The sequence below is a fragment of the Molothrus ater genome, chromosome 7 (assembly GCF_012460135.2).
Source record: "Molothrus ater isolate BHLD 08-10-18 breed brown headed cowbird chromosome 7, BPBGC_Mater_1.1, whole genome shotgun sequence".
Lineage (NCBI taxonomy): Eukaryota > Metazoa > Chordata > Aves > Passeriformes > Icteridae > Molothrus > Molothrus ater.
The window spans coordinates 36,116,214-36,131,477 of record NC_050484.2 but is presented as its reverse complement, the minus strand read 5'-3'; the positions used below and the strand labels follow the sequence as shown (position 1 = coordinate 36,131,477).

Genomic DNA, 15,264 nt, shown 5'->3' with positions numbered 1-15,264 from the left:
TGGTTTTACAACCTTTGTTTGGAGAGTACCTGTCAACTTCAGCCACCAACAAATTTCCTCACTTTTTTAGTTGATGGGGATAATTAAAATGCTAATCCAGGTTGGTGGCCAAAAATAATCCTTGAGAAATGACAGTGGAGATCTCCTCTTGCTGTCTATTCTCCTTTACAATACAATTTCCCATTTAGCCAAGTCCTTAGCCACATCCTAATCCCTTCATAATCACTTTATTCTGCTCCTCTAATTTCCCATGTGACAGAATATCAGACATATTACTACAGTTCCAAAAGATGAGAGCTAATGTATTTTCTTTGTCTAGAACAATCTGATATCTTTTCCAAGAAAATCATGCTCTTAGTCTGGGCTGACCTGCTTTTAGACTCATTTTCTATCTACCTCCATCTCTGCCTACTCCCTTTATTTATTCCTCCAATCTGCTTATTTCTGCACTTGTGGTCAGACTTTGGGGGTGGTTTTGCACAGTAATTATGTGTATAAAAATCAGATTATGACATGATTTCATTTTTACTCACTTGTTCCACCACCAGGACTAGTTAGAACCAGTGAAGGATGTGGTGCTTCCATGCTTTTGTGAAGTGTAGCCACAGCAATAATTTTCCTTTTGTGAATGCATAGTTTGGTGACATCTTCGTCCGCTTTAACATCTTCAGCAGTTCTCTGCTTCACAGCAGCTCCAGGATCAAAATTAAAGACCTGGCAGTGAAAATTCCAGTGTTTAAAAGAATGACTACAGGCAGCAAAGTCACCAAATTCACATAAATTAGGAATTTTATAAGGAGTATAGAGGAATTCTCCTCTGCTCCTATACTGCCCGAGGGATTCCTTGACAGGATGTTTGGAGACAACAAATAAAAAATGAAAATATTTATAATAACTGAGTCAGATCCTCTGCAAGAGGGGCTAAGGCAGAGGGGAGCTGAATTTTATATTTTAAGGTCTAACTTTGGGTGGACACCATTTATTTTAGAGCTCATCTGAACAGAGTTTGAGTCACCAGCATGGGCAGCTGATAAATACGATTGCACCTAGACCCAAAACGATGCTGTGCTTTACCTTGGGAAGAACGAGAGGACATTCTAGGCCACACTTGCACGTTCCATCAGTCAGCAAGTAAGTCTTCACCTGCTCCAAGCAGGATAATAAAGACCCACTGGGACTGCAAAGGAACAGAAATTATGAATATAGACTCGTGTATAGGTCAGGGCTTGTATCTGCTCTCAAGGACAGTGGGTAAAATCACATTTCGTATTTTTTTTCTCATAGTACTTCTTGCTTTTATTCAAGAATAGAGATAATACTTACAACAACCAAAAAAAAACCCAAAAAACCCCAAACATATTTTAAAGGAAACAAAACTGTTGCAGCTGGGTCTCTTTGATGCACAATGTTTGGTTTCATTCAGCTAAAATTTTGACCTTCTCACTGAAATTAAGAAATATTACACCAAGGAGCCAGGCCAGACAGCTCCTGACAAACTGCACTTGGATTTCTCCAACTCCCACCAGAAAATCATTATCTCCACTTCCCAAAATAGGGCACTGGGAACTCTGTTATGGCAAAATCACTAATTCATAATATGAAAAAAACCTTCTCGTGTCCCCAGCCTCTAACTTGCAGATTGCTCTTTATTGCTGGGCCAGCTGAACTGTTTATCCTGAATAAAACACTGGTTATTAATGGCAGCTGTAAATAGCCCTAATTCAAACAAAAACAGCTCAAGTGGAATAGTTTGGATCACAAAAACACTCCTGACTCAAAATTCCAAGCTGTGACGAACTTTGGTGCTTAGAATCCAACCCATAAACACCTCATCCTGCACGAGTCACATCTAAAGCAACATCTGCAAGTGACATTTCAAGTCCTGCTGACAGTTTTAATAAGTCATTTCTTTGCCAGGCATGCCCTGAAATAGTTATTTTTGGGAGAAGTGCTCAGGTTGAATCTGTGTAGCAGTGACAGTTTGGAGGGTGAGGAAGATGAAAGAGCAATCTAAAAATAAAGGTCCAGGTCTGGTGACTGGTCAGGAGTCCAACCTTCCCTGTCTGAAATCCTTGGGGAGCAGGAGGGAAACTACTCTTTGCTTTTATTTCTTTTCACTACAGCAGGATCCTGGCTGATCCCTTTGGATGCTCCCACCTGTCCTGATCATGCTGAGCCCAAACTCCACACTGGAGGCTGTAACAGCTTCCCTAGGGAGAATCCCACACTGACATTGGCTCTGGACCATCCCATCTACAACCAAAATCTCTCCAGACACTTCCTGTAATCCTTAAAACCTCCTGTTAAAAGGCATTCTGGGAATATGCTCTGCAGCGAGGATGCTGTTTTATTTGCATTGGCTAAAAAAGGCTACTTTTCCTGGGGTATTTTTAGAAAAAAAGTGATTTGAAATAACCTTGGTGTGCTGTTGGCCTGGGCACAGCCAGCCAGTGCAGGCTCCAGGAGATGCTGGAGTGAAAAGGAGTGTGCTGGCCATCAGGGAGTGGGAAGGAAGGTCAATCCACTGAATCTGTGGGATCCAGCACTCCTACTGCACACACAGGCAGGGCTATTTCACCCCAAAACCCAACTAAATTTAAAAAAGGGCCATTTTTTCCCCCGCTTCTGCCTTGATCCTGGGCACAGCTGTAACTGCAAAGTCTCTTGAGTGTGCACAAAGTTATTAACACTTGTGTAACACAAAGGATAACCCACAGCTGGCTTTGTAAGAAACTGCCACAAAATCATGGCATTCCAGGCTGCTCTGGGTTGGGAAGGAGCTGAAGCTCAGCTGGTTCCAGCCCTGGAATCACCTCCCACCATCCCAGGCTGCTCCAAGCCCCATCCAACCTGGCCCTGGACACTTGCAGGGATGATTTAGGCCCCACTTAGCAGCTCTGTTGTGCCAAGAAAAGTCCTGAGAGTCAGCTCAGTGCTTCTACCAGGTAATGAAAACCAGTTAATGAATGGATTTAATCTTGATTTAATCCAAAGCAACTGCTGACAGCTGACAGGAAAGCATCTGTGCTTTCCAAGGAGGCACAAACAGAGAGTCTTTATTCAGCTGGGATCATCTATTCCACTTGAATCATGTCAGATCTTAATATATCCACTAATTTTTCCCTGGGATAGCTGTGGAGTCAATATTGTTTGACCTTTCCTTGCCTCCAGGAAGGCTGTGCACGCTGGCAGGGCAGAGAGGAGCTTGTGGAAACTCAATCCTGGAGGATTCAGCTGCCCTCAGAGCCCTGGGGATGCTCCATGGCAGGCAGGAGATTGGATTATTGCACTTCCACCTTTCCAACCAACACCTCCTGCTCTGGCCCTTGCACCACACACGAGTGCAAAGTAGTTTTACTCATCAGAAACTCTGAGAAAGTGACCAGAAAATGCACCAAGGAATAAAAAATTACATTGGAAAACTTGGGAAGAGGGCAGTAAAGAGCTTCATTAACGCTGCTGTGTAAAACTTTTTAGGGCTGTGGAAAACCAAATTCAAAACTGAGTGGAGTCAGCAGGTACATAAACTACCAAATAATTCACTGTTCAGAAAATTGTAAGAAGCTGCCATAAAATAATGGAATTCAAAGAAAAATACATTGAAAAAAATACATTGGAAAACTTGGGAAGAGGGCAGGAACAATGTGGGCTTCCCCAAAGCTGTTGTAGAAAACTTTTTAGGGTTGTAGAAAGTGAAATTCAAAAGCTGAGTGGGGTCATTAGGTACATGAACTACCAAAAAATTCACTATTCAGAAAATTGTAAGAAAATGCCACAAAATCATGGAATTCAAAGAAGAAAATAATACATTGGAAAACTTGGGAAGAGGGCAGTAAAGAGCTTCATTAATGCTGTTGTGTACAACTTGTTAGGGCTGTGGAAAATTAAGTTTAAAAGCTGAGTGGGGTCATCAGGTACATAAACTACCAGAAAATTCACCAAGGAATAAAAAAATTCATTGGAAAACTTGGGAAGAGGGCAGGAATAACATGAGCTTCCCAAAGCTGTTGTGTAAAACTTTTGAGGGCTGTGGAAAATCAAATTCAAAAGCTGAGTGCGGTCATCAGGTACATAAAACTACCAGAAAATTCACTATTCAGAAAATTGTAAGAAAATGCCACAAAATCATGGAATTCAAAGAAGAAAAAATACATTGGAAAACTTGGGAAGAGGGCAGGAATGAACCTCATTAATGCTGTTGGGTAAAACTTGTTAGGGCTGGGGGAAATGAAGTTCAAAAGCTGAGTGGGATCATCAGGTACATAAAACTACCAGAAAATTCACCAAGGAATACCAAAGTTCATTGGAAAACTTGGGAAGAGGGCAGGAATAACATGAGCTTCCCCAAAGCTGTGGTGTAAAACTTTTGAGGGCTGTGGAAAATCAAATTCAAAAGCTGAGTGGGGTCACCAGGTACACAAAAGTATCACAGCATTATTTTCCTGATGTCTGGATATAGAGATTATTGGGGAAAAAAGCCCCTAATCCACAACTTTTCCTTTCCCATTGACCTGTGAGAGAGGCAGAGGCCCAGGGAATTAGAGCTGTAATGAGAAATACAAGGGCAGGGAGGTTTCTCTGTGCCTTGGGTGTCACTGCCATGGGCTGGGGTTGATTCTGCTCATGGAGAACAGGAACAAGAAATCCTGCAGTGCAGCTGATCCTTCATGGTAGCTCAGTGTAAAACTGGAGTGTGCTCTGGCTCATTAAAGACTTTTGGATTGGTAAAACACAAAATGTTGGGAGGAGTGGTTATTTTAATCACAGAACAGTGGAAGAAATTTAAGCAAATAACTGAGTGATAATCACAAATTTGTGTGATGCAAACCCAATGTCCCCACATTTTATAAAGCTAACTTTGATCTTTTTTCCAATAACATTTAATTTAGGCTCTCTTTGTCTGAACACATTTATTTCATAGCAATTTCCATGCATTTCTTTGTGACCATTCCAGGGCAAAGCAAAAAAAAAAAATCCAATAAGCTAAGAAAATAAACAAATAAAGTAACTAAAACTTTGGATTTGGGTTTATGTTCTTGGGTTTTTTCCCACATGAGAAACGTGAGGGATCCATAAAAGCTGGAGAATGTCAGTGATAGTGAACACAGAACCTTCACAGGCATAAAAATGGGTTTGGAGCTGTTGAGTGGTCACATGACTTAAACTTACTTGGAAAAGAATCACAAAATCATGGAATGGTTTGGGTTGGGAGGGATCTAAAGCTCACCCAGTTCCTGCCCCTGCCCAGGGACACCTTCTACCACCCCAGGCTGCTCCAAGCCCCAGTGTCCAGCCTGGCCTTGGACATTTCCAGGGATCCAGGGCCAGCCACAGCTGCTCTGGGAGTCCCATCCCAGCCCAAATTTACTTGGAAAAGAATCACAAAATCATGGAATGGGTTGGGTTGGAAGGGATCTAAAGCTCATCCAGTTCCAACCCAGGGACAGCCTCCCACTGTCCCAGGCTGCTCCAAGCCCTGTCCAGCTTGGCCTGGGACACTTCCAGGGATCCAGAGCCAGCCCCAGCTTCTCTGGGAATCCCATCCCAGCCCCTCTGCACCCTCCCAGGCAGGAATTCCTTCCCAAAATCCCACCTATATCTCCCCTCCTTCAGCTTCTGAGACCATCTTGCGCTCGAGGAACAACTCCTGGACGTTTTTGAGCAGAAGGAAGGGGCTGAGTCAGGAACTCCCTGCACATCCTGGCCAAAGTGCCCCAAAGCCCAGCCCAGCCCCTGGGGTGACCTTACCTGATGTAGAGAACTCCACTTTGGTCCACCCTCCGCTGCCAACCAACGGGAACTTGCACTGCTGGTGGCCCTCCATCCGTGTCCCCTCCGTCACACTCCTTCCCACCATTCATTTTCCTGTTTCTGGTTATGAGTCTTCAGAGATATCAACAGGAAGGTGATATCCTTTTACTACATGTCATCCTGGCCTCCCAAAGCAGGCCCTGCAGCACAGCTTCCCCCAAATCCTACAAAGTGCATCGGGAGGCTCCAGCTCAGTTTGAAACCAAGTCCTTAAAAGTGGCCATTTTGGTTAATGAGTCACTTTCCCATTATAATCCACATTAAATATGCAATGTTTAACTCCTTATATATTCATAAGGATGAACTATATAGATAAAAATTAGTGCTTCCAACTTGGGAAAATCATAATTCACCAATCCTTTGTTACCTGTCAGAAAGGAGAATGGGGAAAAGGAGAATTTCTAGTTCAACAGCATGATGGCTCCAAGCTTGATGACTGTCTAAGATAACTTGTGTTTTGTGAAAGCTCGTCTCATTTTTATAAATATGAGTCAGATCCAATACCTCCAGGTATTACACCCTTTATATGCCACATTCTTTTTGTTTTCTTTTCTTTATCTTCTGGTCATGATCCAAGTTGTCTTCTTGAGGTTCTTTGCTGACTCCTTGGCTCCAATCAAACGGCCTGAAAGATACAGATGTGGGAAACAAGTGAGCCCTCCTCTCCAGCCTTCCAGCCCAGTGCAGTAACTCAGGGAGACGTTTACAGCTGCAGCCATTTCCAGAGCTTCAAATCAAAGTTTTAAATGTCAATGGAACCATCAAAAACAAGGCTCAGAGCAAACAAAATCCTGCCAGCATTTTCTATTTATACGTGGATGTAATTGAGCTACATCTTAAAAGCTACAAGAGTGCAAGTGCTGTTAAATAGTTGATGTGAAGTTTGGGTGAATTAAGGGATGCATCTTTTCACTGAATATTTTCACATATGCTTCTGTTCAGAACCATCAGCAGATGACTAAATTAATGCCCTTTAAAAATTGTTTAGAAAACTGAATGAATTTCATGGGAAGGAAGCTGCTTCTAGGCTTTGGTAATATCCATAAAAATGCAAACCTCCTGCATTTCAACTGAATTAAAATAATCATCCCACAAAAAATTGGGTAATAAAAAGGGAAAAGCCAGCAGCAGTGACTGATCTCTGAATACCTTTGAAACAATCTGAATATCCTCAGGAATAATTCCCCTCAGAGATTTTCTCTCATGACAGGAGTTGAGTCATTTCCCCCAAAATAGTCATTTCAAGCTGACCAGGTGAGACTTAACACTTGAGACTGGACATTTTATTAAGGTGAGGCAAACGTGGAATATGGGATTTAAACAGTAAATACACCAGAAAAAGGCAACAATCCTCAATTCAAATATAGATGACACAGACGACTGCTGTAGCAACATCATTAGGAGAGTTTATTTGGAATCAGGTGTCAATCCTGCCTTATTCCCAACACTAACATTATGCCAACATGTTAAAACATAATAAATGTTATAGACCTGACTGATTTTAATAAGAAAAGGGGTTTTCTTTTAAAGCCAGAAATGGAACATAAAGACATTTCTGCAATAACACCACATTACATCTATATTTAACAGTAATAACAGCTCCTTCCTTCAAGACCACTAAAGGAAGACTACAGAGGCATAAATATAGTCCTGGAAAATATTCCCTTAAGTACCCTCATGCAGAACATTCCCTTCAGAAGTGCTGCTTAGAAATGTAAAGTTCCAAATGCTCCAAAAATAAAAAAAAAACCTCACCAGGGTATTTCCAAGCAGGGCTGTGGACAAAAGGAGCTGGTTGGCCAGACCCCCTCCACTGAGGGGCTGGAATCTAAATTGGCCAAAGGCTGGAATCTTGGATGTTGCAGTAAGGTAGAAAAACCATAAAGAAAGGCTTTATAAAATCAAACCTGCTCTGCTATATCAGGAGCTGGCCTGTCACTGCTTCTAAGGCAAGCTGGCACTTTGCATGTTCCCAGGTGAAAGCAACCCTGGTGTGGGCAGGTCCTTAACAGAACGATCTATTCCTGGGTGGAAATCAACTCACACCTGGATATCAACTGGTTTTGCTTATTCCTGGGTCAAAAACAACTTACACCTGTGTATAAACTAGTTGTGCTTATTGCTGGGTCAAAAACAACTTACACCTGTAGAAACTGTTTTTGCTGTTGCTGGGTTAAAATCAATTTACACCTGTATATAAACTAGTTTTCTTATTCCTAGATGAAAATCAACTTACACCTGTATATCAACTGGTTTTGTTTATTGCTGGGTGAAAAACAACTTACACCTGTATATAAACTAGTTGTGCTTATTCCTGGGTTAGAATCAACTTATACCTGTATATCAACTATCTTTGCTTATTGCTGGGTGAAAAACAACTTACACCTGTATATAAACTGGTTTTGCTTATTTCTGGGTCAAAAACAACTTACACCTGTGTATAAACTAGTTTTGTTTATTGCTGGGTGAGAAACAACTTACACCTGTAGAAACTATTTTTGCTTGTTGCTGGGTTAAAATCAACTTACACGTGTATATCAACTAGTTTTGCTTATTCCTGGGTTAAAATCAACTTACACCTGTATATAAACTAGTTTTCCTTATTCCTAGATGAAAATCAACTTACACCTGTATATAAACTATCTTTGCTTATTCATGGGTGAAAAACAACTTACACCTGTATAAACTAGTTTCCTTATTCCTAGATGAAAATCAACTTACACTTGTATATAAACTGGTTTTGATTATTGATGGGTCAAAAACAACTTACACCTGTATATAAACTAGTTTTGCTTATTGCTGGGTGAGAAACAACTTACATCTGTATAGAAACTGTTTCTGTTTATTCCTAGGTGAAAATCAACTTACACCTGTATATAAACTAGTTGTGCTTATTCCTGGGTGAAAATCAACTTACACCTGTATATCAACAGGTTTTGCTTATTCCTGGGTTAAAATCAACTTAGACCTGTAGAAACTGTTTTTGCTTATTGCTGGGTGAGAAACAACTTACACCTGTAGACACTGCTTTTATACCTTAGATAGAAAAATGAAAACTATCTCTCACAAACAATTTCTCCTGCATCAGGAGTTTGAGTGACCAATCAACAGAGAATAGTAACTTGTTAATTACCAACAAAGTAATTGGCAATGAAGCTCCTGACCAATTGAAGCCACACATGAGCTCAGCAGAACTGTATAAAAAGGAGTTGTGTGAATAAAGAATGGGCTTTTCCATCATGAAGGAAATGGAGTTTGTGGGATTTATTCCCATCTTTGGAGGCTTTTCCCAACCTCAGTGAGGGTGATTTCAGCTTCTCTGCAGGCTGGGGGCTGCTGGAGTGGGCTGGCCCTGCTCTGCAGGATCTGATCCTAAGCATCCCAAAGGATGCAATCCCTGGCCAGCCCAGGGTGGGCAAGGGACAGGGGCCTGGTGAGCTCCTGCCCCACCAAGGTCACCCGGATGTCCCATGGACACCTTGTCATGTCACAATCCACCCTTTAATCTCTCAGGCTGCCACACAGAAATAGGATTTGGAGAGCTCTTGGCAACAGTTCAGGGCTTGCTCAGGTTTTCAGTTCAGAAATTTGGGGGTTTGAGTGGTTTTATCCCGATTAAGGAGGGAGCAGATGAGGTTTCATCAAAAGCAGGCCAGAATTTCCATGCTGAAATTCCATCGTAAGCCACACATGGGAAGTCCCTGGGTGTTATTTAATTAATTTAATAACACCACACAACTCAAAGCTCCACTGGAGCAGAGATTTACAACAACAGGACAAGAGGGAACGGCCTCAGGCTGGCCCAGGGTGGGCACAGCAGGAATTTCCCCATGCAAAGGGGGCTCAGGGATTGCAGCTGCCCAGGGAGGTTTGCAGTGCCCATCCCTGGAGGTGTCCCAGGAATTCTGGAGGTGGCACTCAGGGCTTGGCTGGGACTGGGGGCATGGGCACAGCTGGGACTGGATGGACCTTGGAGCTGTTTTCCCACCTCATTTCTGGGATCCTGAGCACCAGAATCCCCAAGGCTTTTCCCGGAAGGGAATATCCATCAATCCAGTTCCCAGCAGCAGAGGTGTCCCTGCCCCAGCCCCTTCTGGCAGGGAACACTTTGTGTTCCCCAATCTCCTCACACCAACAACAGAAAAGGAGCCCTGAAAGTCCTTCAAGTCCCGTTTTTGCATTTTGGGGAAAATTCTTCTGGCAGGGGTGCCCAGGCCTTGGCAGGGGCTGCCCAGGGAGGTTTGCAGTGCCCATCCCTGGAGGTGTCCCAGGAATTCTGGAGGTGGCACTCAGGGCTCTGGGCTGGGGACAGGGTGGGCATGGCCACAGCTGGGATTCCATGGTCCTGGAGGGTTTTCCCAGCTCAGGGATCTGGGATTCTGTGACTGCAGAGCCCCCCCACCACCTCCTGATGCACCATTTGCCCCTTCCCCATCCCAGCACTCTCTGAGGTATTTTGGACTGGGATGCAAAGGAGTTGGGTTTTGGACCAAGCCCAAAGGATCCTGGACACTGGAAGGAATCCAAAGGGCTGATTTCCATCAGCCATGGAACAAATCCCTCTCCTCAGTAATCTCCTGGCAGCTCCAGGAAAGCCCTGTTATCTCACCACAGCTTCCCACATCCAAGGCAGTGACTGCTTTCTGCCCTGTGCCAGCACATCATGTTTAGATTTGTTTTGTAGTCCAGTTTCATTAGGATATCCTTCAAAAGATTTCACTGCAGAACTATGCAAAACTACACAGAATTCCTTCCCCCCTTTAGCCCCCTGTCCCCTTCCCCACACAGAAAATTCCTCCTTCCTTTTCATCTGCTGCAAGTGTGGTTTCACTTTTTAATGGGACTCTCTCCCTTTTTTTTTTTTTTGAAATGTTGGATTTCAGGCAGCCTCTTTGCACACTCAGCTGCTAATATTTACTTTAACAATTTTTGAGTCAAGTGGGAAAACCAGAAAACTCGATGGGATGTAAAAAGAAATTTAAATTAGATATTAATTGTCTGGATTCCAATCTGTTACATATGATGTTAATAATATTTATTTTATTAGTAAGTGGATGTTGAGCCAATTAAGACAAATTTTGACAGGTTGATATTGCAAATCATGGAATGATGGAATCATTTTGTTCCACCCCCAGGGACACCTTCCACTATCCCAGGTTGCTCCAACCCTCTGAGTAACAAATTTTTCCCTATTCAAATATAATCTAAATCTTTCCCTTGTCCTCCAAATACTTTTGGTGCTCCATTGCTTGTTTTCTTACATGAATTTGAAGTGTCCAACAATTGCATGGATCACAAAGGGGCTCCACAATCCCTGCCTGGCTCTCTGAGGCACAAATCCCAGTTCCCACCTATGCAATGGCCACATTTTGGATAGAAAGCATTGCAGACACTTAGAAAAAACACCAAACACTGCTCAGAGACACAAATTACAATCTCAGTTCTGAGATTTTTCCTTTCTAGCAGTGATAAACCTCCAAAATGAGAAATGCTCTCAAATCACAGTCCTGGGGTTTCAGGATTAATAAGGAATTTTAGCTTCTTAAAAAGCATCACTTTCAAAGCACTCAGTGAAAAGGAGTTTTTATTTAGTTACCACTTGCACATTATTAATCTAAGTCTATCAAAGCAATTAGCCAGGATTCTCCTGTATCATCTAATTAGATACAAATGTTGCATCATTTTTTGGGAATGCTTTCCCAGTTTGAAAAGCAGCATTCTCCTGACTAATTAGATCAGTGGTGAATTCTTTATGAGGGCCTATTTTTAGGCCAGTGAGTCAACAAACAAAAGTGCCTGAAGTAGGAAGGAAACCTTGAATCCTTCAGGATTCTTTTCCTTGGGGTGGTGTCCAGGGCCATGGCAAAGCTCTACACACGATTTACTCATGGTTTACTCATGATTAAAATGAGATACTCGTGATATATCTTGAAAACACATCTCACTTGTAAATACAGAGTACTAAGAATGTTTCACCACAACCAGGAAATTGCTCTGCACTGAATGACTTCATTAAAATGAGCATTTTAAATCGCCCCAGTGCCAGCTACTTCACAGTCCAACCAGCTCTGATATTATTTCTGTCTTTTAAAGCAGTTTTAGATCTATAACAAGGTTTATGGTCTCTTATTTTACACCACTCTTGATGCCGTGGAGTTTTTCAGGATTGGGACTGAACCCCTCTATAAAATAATTCCCTGGAGGTGTCCAAGCATCACCTGGATGTGGCACTCAGTGCTCTGGGCTGGTGACAAGGCGGGGACTGGCCGCAGGTTGGACTCAGCTTCGGAGGCCTTTTCCAACCTGGATGATTCCCTGGCAGCCATCTGGGTGAGTTCATGAATAACAAACTCCATAAATATCCATAAATAACAAAAAAATCCACAAGGATTCCAGGCCCCTGGAATTCCTGGCCCTGTCCTCCAGAGCCAGGAGCCCCCTGGATGTTCCCCAGCTCCCAGCACAGGGATGGGAAATTCATTTTCCCAAGCCTCCAAAGGAGTCACTTCAGCCCTACACTATAAAACAACAAGAAAGTTATTTTTATGGAGAAAATCTGATTTATCTGCATGGAATCCAGCTGATCCTTAGGAACTTGTCACATAAATCGCCTTCCTTGGAGCATTTTGGATCAGGGTGCTTCGAAGTGACCAGATAGGAATCTGGTATCAGTAATTAGAAATCTGATATCAGTAATTAGATAGAAATCAGATACCTTCCCACCAGGGAAAAATCAGAGTATCCTCAATTTTGGGGATTAAATTGTGCCAGTAAAGTCATCCAAGGCAATGGACAACTGGGCTGAGCTGGGAAGGAGCAGGATTCCTTCGTGGGCAGCACCAATCCCTAAAATCTTCTCCCTAGAATCTTCTTTTAGCCCGTTTTTCTGTGCAATTCCCAAAGCTGGGAGCAACTGAGGCTGTCACTTCCAATGAAGGAATGGATGAAGTCCATCCTCCCAAGATACAGAGATCTCTGAAAGGCTTTGCACAAAAAAAAAGCCAAAAGGAAGGGCAGGAAATAAAAGGGTTTTGTTTTTAATGCTCATCCCTGGCTGTTCACTATGGATTTATGAATAATTATTTATAATTTAATAACACATTTATTTATTAAGTCCACCCCATGGAGGGACACTGAGGATGCTCTTCCAGGCTTTCCACCACATGGAATTTTTTCTTTCCAAGGGGAATGGATCAGAACTGTGACCCAGACCTACTTTGTGTCAGCACGACAGCAGCACTCAGATTTTGTCAAAATTAGGGTTAATATTTGGTGTACACCAGAAATCAGCTAAGAATGATGTCACTGTTATCCCAGCCTTTCCTAGGGAATATTATTGAATGGAATATTATCAGGAATATGTTAATGAGAATGGAGAAGCTTCACATCCACTTTATTTTAGGGGAATTTGGATAAAGAAATGAGGGAATTTCTTTCAATTCTCATGTTTCAGCCTTCCAAAAAGCTGGTATTATTCAGCACAGTTCTGCAATGCTTTTAAAATGAAGATTATATGAATTTCAGGAATCTTTGACAGAGAATGTTCAGAAAATATCTAATAAACTGATGCAGAAATTGAGGAGGAAATAACTATTTGTAAGTGTTCAGCTCTGCTGTACATTATTGACTCAAGAGGTTACCAGGGAAATGGAAATTTGGGAAAATAAAGATTGAATTTAAAAGGAAAAAAATATATTTGAACAGAACATTTTCAAAAAATGGCCATGGAAATTCAGTCAGATTAAAAAACAGGGAAAAAAAAAATCAAGATTCCTGGAAATCTGGGAAAAGGCTCCGAGCGCTGGAACAACAATTTTTGAATAGGCCCAAAACTCCACTAATTCTGAGACCAAAAATGAAGAAATAAATGGCAAAAATGAAACCCATCCTCCCATATTTTCAGTGCAGAGGTCTCAAGAAACAATATCAACCTCCTTTGTATCAGACACCTGAAGGTGAGGATGGAGCAATATTTCAATAATTTGAATTATTCAGCCCGAGTTCCTGTGCAGGAGAATGTCAGAACTGTAGCAAGATTGCAAATTAAACCCATAAATTATGCTTTTGTGCCAAAGTAGTGATCATGTGACTGTACTATTTTTAGGCCCTTGGAATTTTTTCTCCAAGTGCCCCTTTTTCAACTGTTTATTGAATTACGTAGCTCTGCTCAGCAAATTCCCTGATGAAAATACACTTAAGGTATTAAAAAAATATATGGGAACAATAAAAATCAGCTCTTCAGACACCTCAGTGCAAACCCTCCTGCCTTATTTGGCATAAATGGAATAATATTGGAGAGTCTGGATTGCCTCTGGGCCGTGAAAATCTGATTAATCTCTCCATTAGCAGATAATTACTTACTACTTGAATGTAGAAGTATTTGGAGAATTTGGCCCCACTATTTTATTTGAGAGAGTTTTCTCTTTTTTCTGAAAAAAAAAAAAAAAAGATGCAAAAGTTCAAGGATTTTTTTAAAGTGATTTTAATTATTTTAAATGCCAAATGTTTCCTTCTTGCTGTAGCAGAGATTTATTAGTTATGAGTTTAATCATTTTTAAATCAATCTTGATGAAGATTTGTATACATGACCTTTCCTTCTCCAGCCCCTCTTTCTGCTCTGAGTCAGCTCTTTCCTGAATTCTCCATTTGATTTAAAAATATTCTTGCTCACCCTGCCATCAAAACATCACCTTTGTTTTGCTATTTAAAACCTTTGAAAGCAGTAAGGCCCATAGAAAGTAATTTTTAATGTACTAATCAAGAGCAGGACAGGGGATTGAGATGAAAATGAAAAAATCCTGACCTTTTTCCTCATTAAGGATTAGATTGAAGGTGGCTCTGTTCATCTTGCTCACTCCAAGCTGGAAAAGAATCAGTTAAAGCAAAAAATAAGCAATAGTGAGCAACACACCCCGCTAAGGACATTCAGATTCCAATATTAAATGACTCTCAATTATTTCTTCATATTTCTAAACACTTAGAAAGGTTTCTTAGGACAAACGATGGAGCAACTATTTCCACTTCTTGTTTTGTACACATTTCATTTCTATCAAACATCACAAAGAATCTAATATTTAAGAAACTGTCAGTGGATGATTTCTATTCACAAAATCAGCCTTACTCCATTTAATCTGAATTCTGGCAACACAAATGACCAAAAGTGTTGCCTGTACACACCCCCTACTACTTTTAAATAAAATTTTGTGCTTCAGGAGTGTCTGGCTGCCCCGACCCCTTCACTCAGAATTACTTTTCAACAAGCCAAGGTATTTTTAGCCCACCAAAAGGAGCAAAGTGTCTCAAAGTTGGTGTCTGTGTATTGTGGGGATGAATTCTTACATAACAATGATCAGATGTGTTCACACCATCACCTTAATAAGGATAAATTTCCTTGGCCAGCCAATAAAGTGAGGAGTGGAGCCTGGCTCCTGGGAGATTAACCAGCTGATTTTA

General features: G+C 41.6%; 1 protein-coding gene across 3 annotated transcripts in view; it reads right to left on the bottom strand.

Annotated features, from left to right (window-relative positions):
• The window catches only part of MBD5 (methyl-CpG binding domain protein 5), a 127,611-nt gene that overhangs the window by 34,635 nt on the left and 77,712 nt on the right, over positions 1-15,264 (bottom strand). For all 3 annotated transcript variants that reach the window (XM_036386466.1, XM_036386464.1, XM_036386467.1), the window contains 4 exons: positions 14,615-14,672; positions 5,749-6,436; positions 1,075-1,177; positions 534-714 (listed from right to left, as the gene is read on the bottom strand). In XM_036386466.1, coding sequence (XP_036242359.1) covers positions 534-714; positions 1,075-1,177; positions 5,749-5,861 — 397 coding nt within the window. In that variant the 5' untranslated portion in view covers positions 5,862-6,436; positions 14,615-14,672. The remainder of the gene's footprint in view (positions 1-533; positions 715-1,074; positions 1,178-5,748; positions 6,437-14,614; positions 14,673-15,264) is intronic.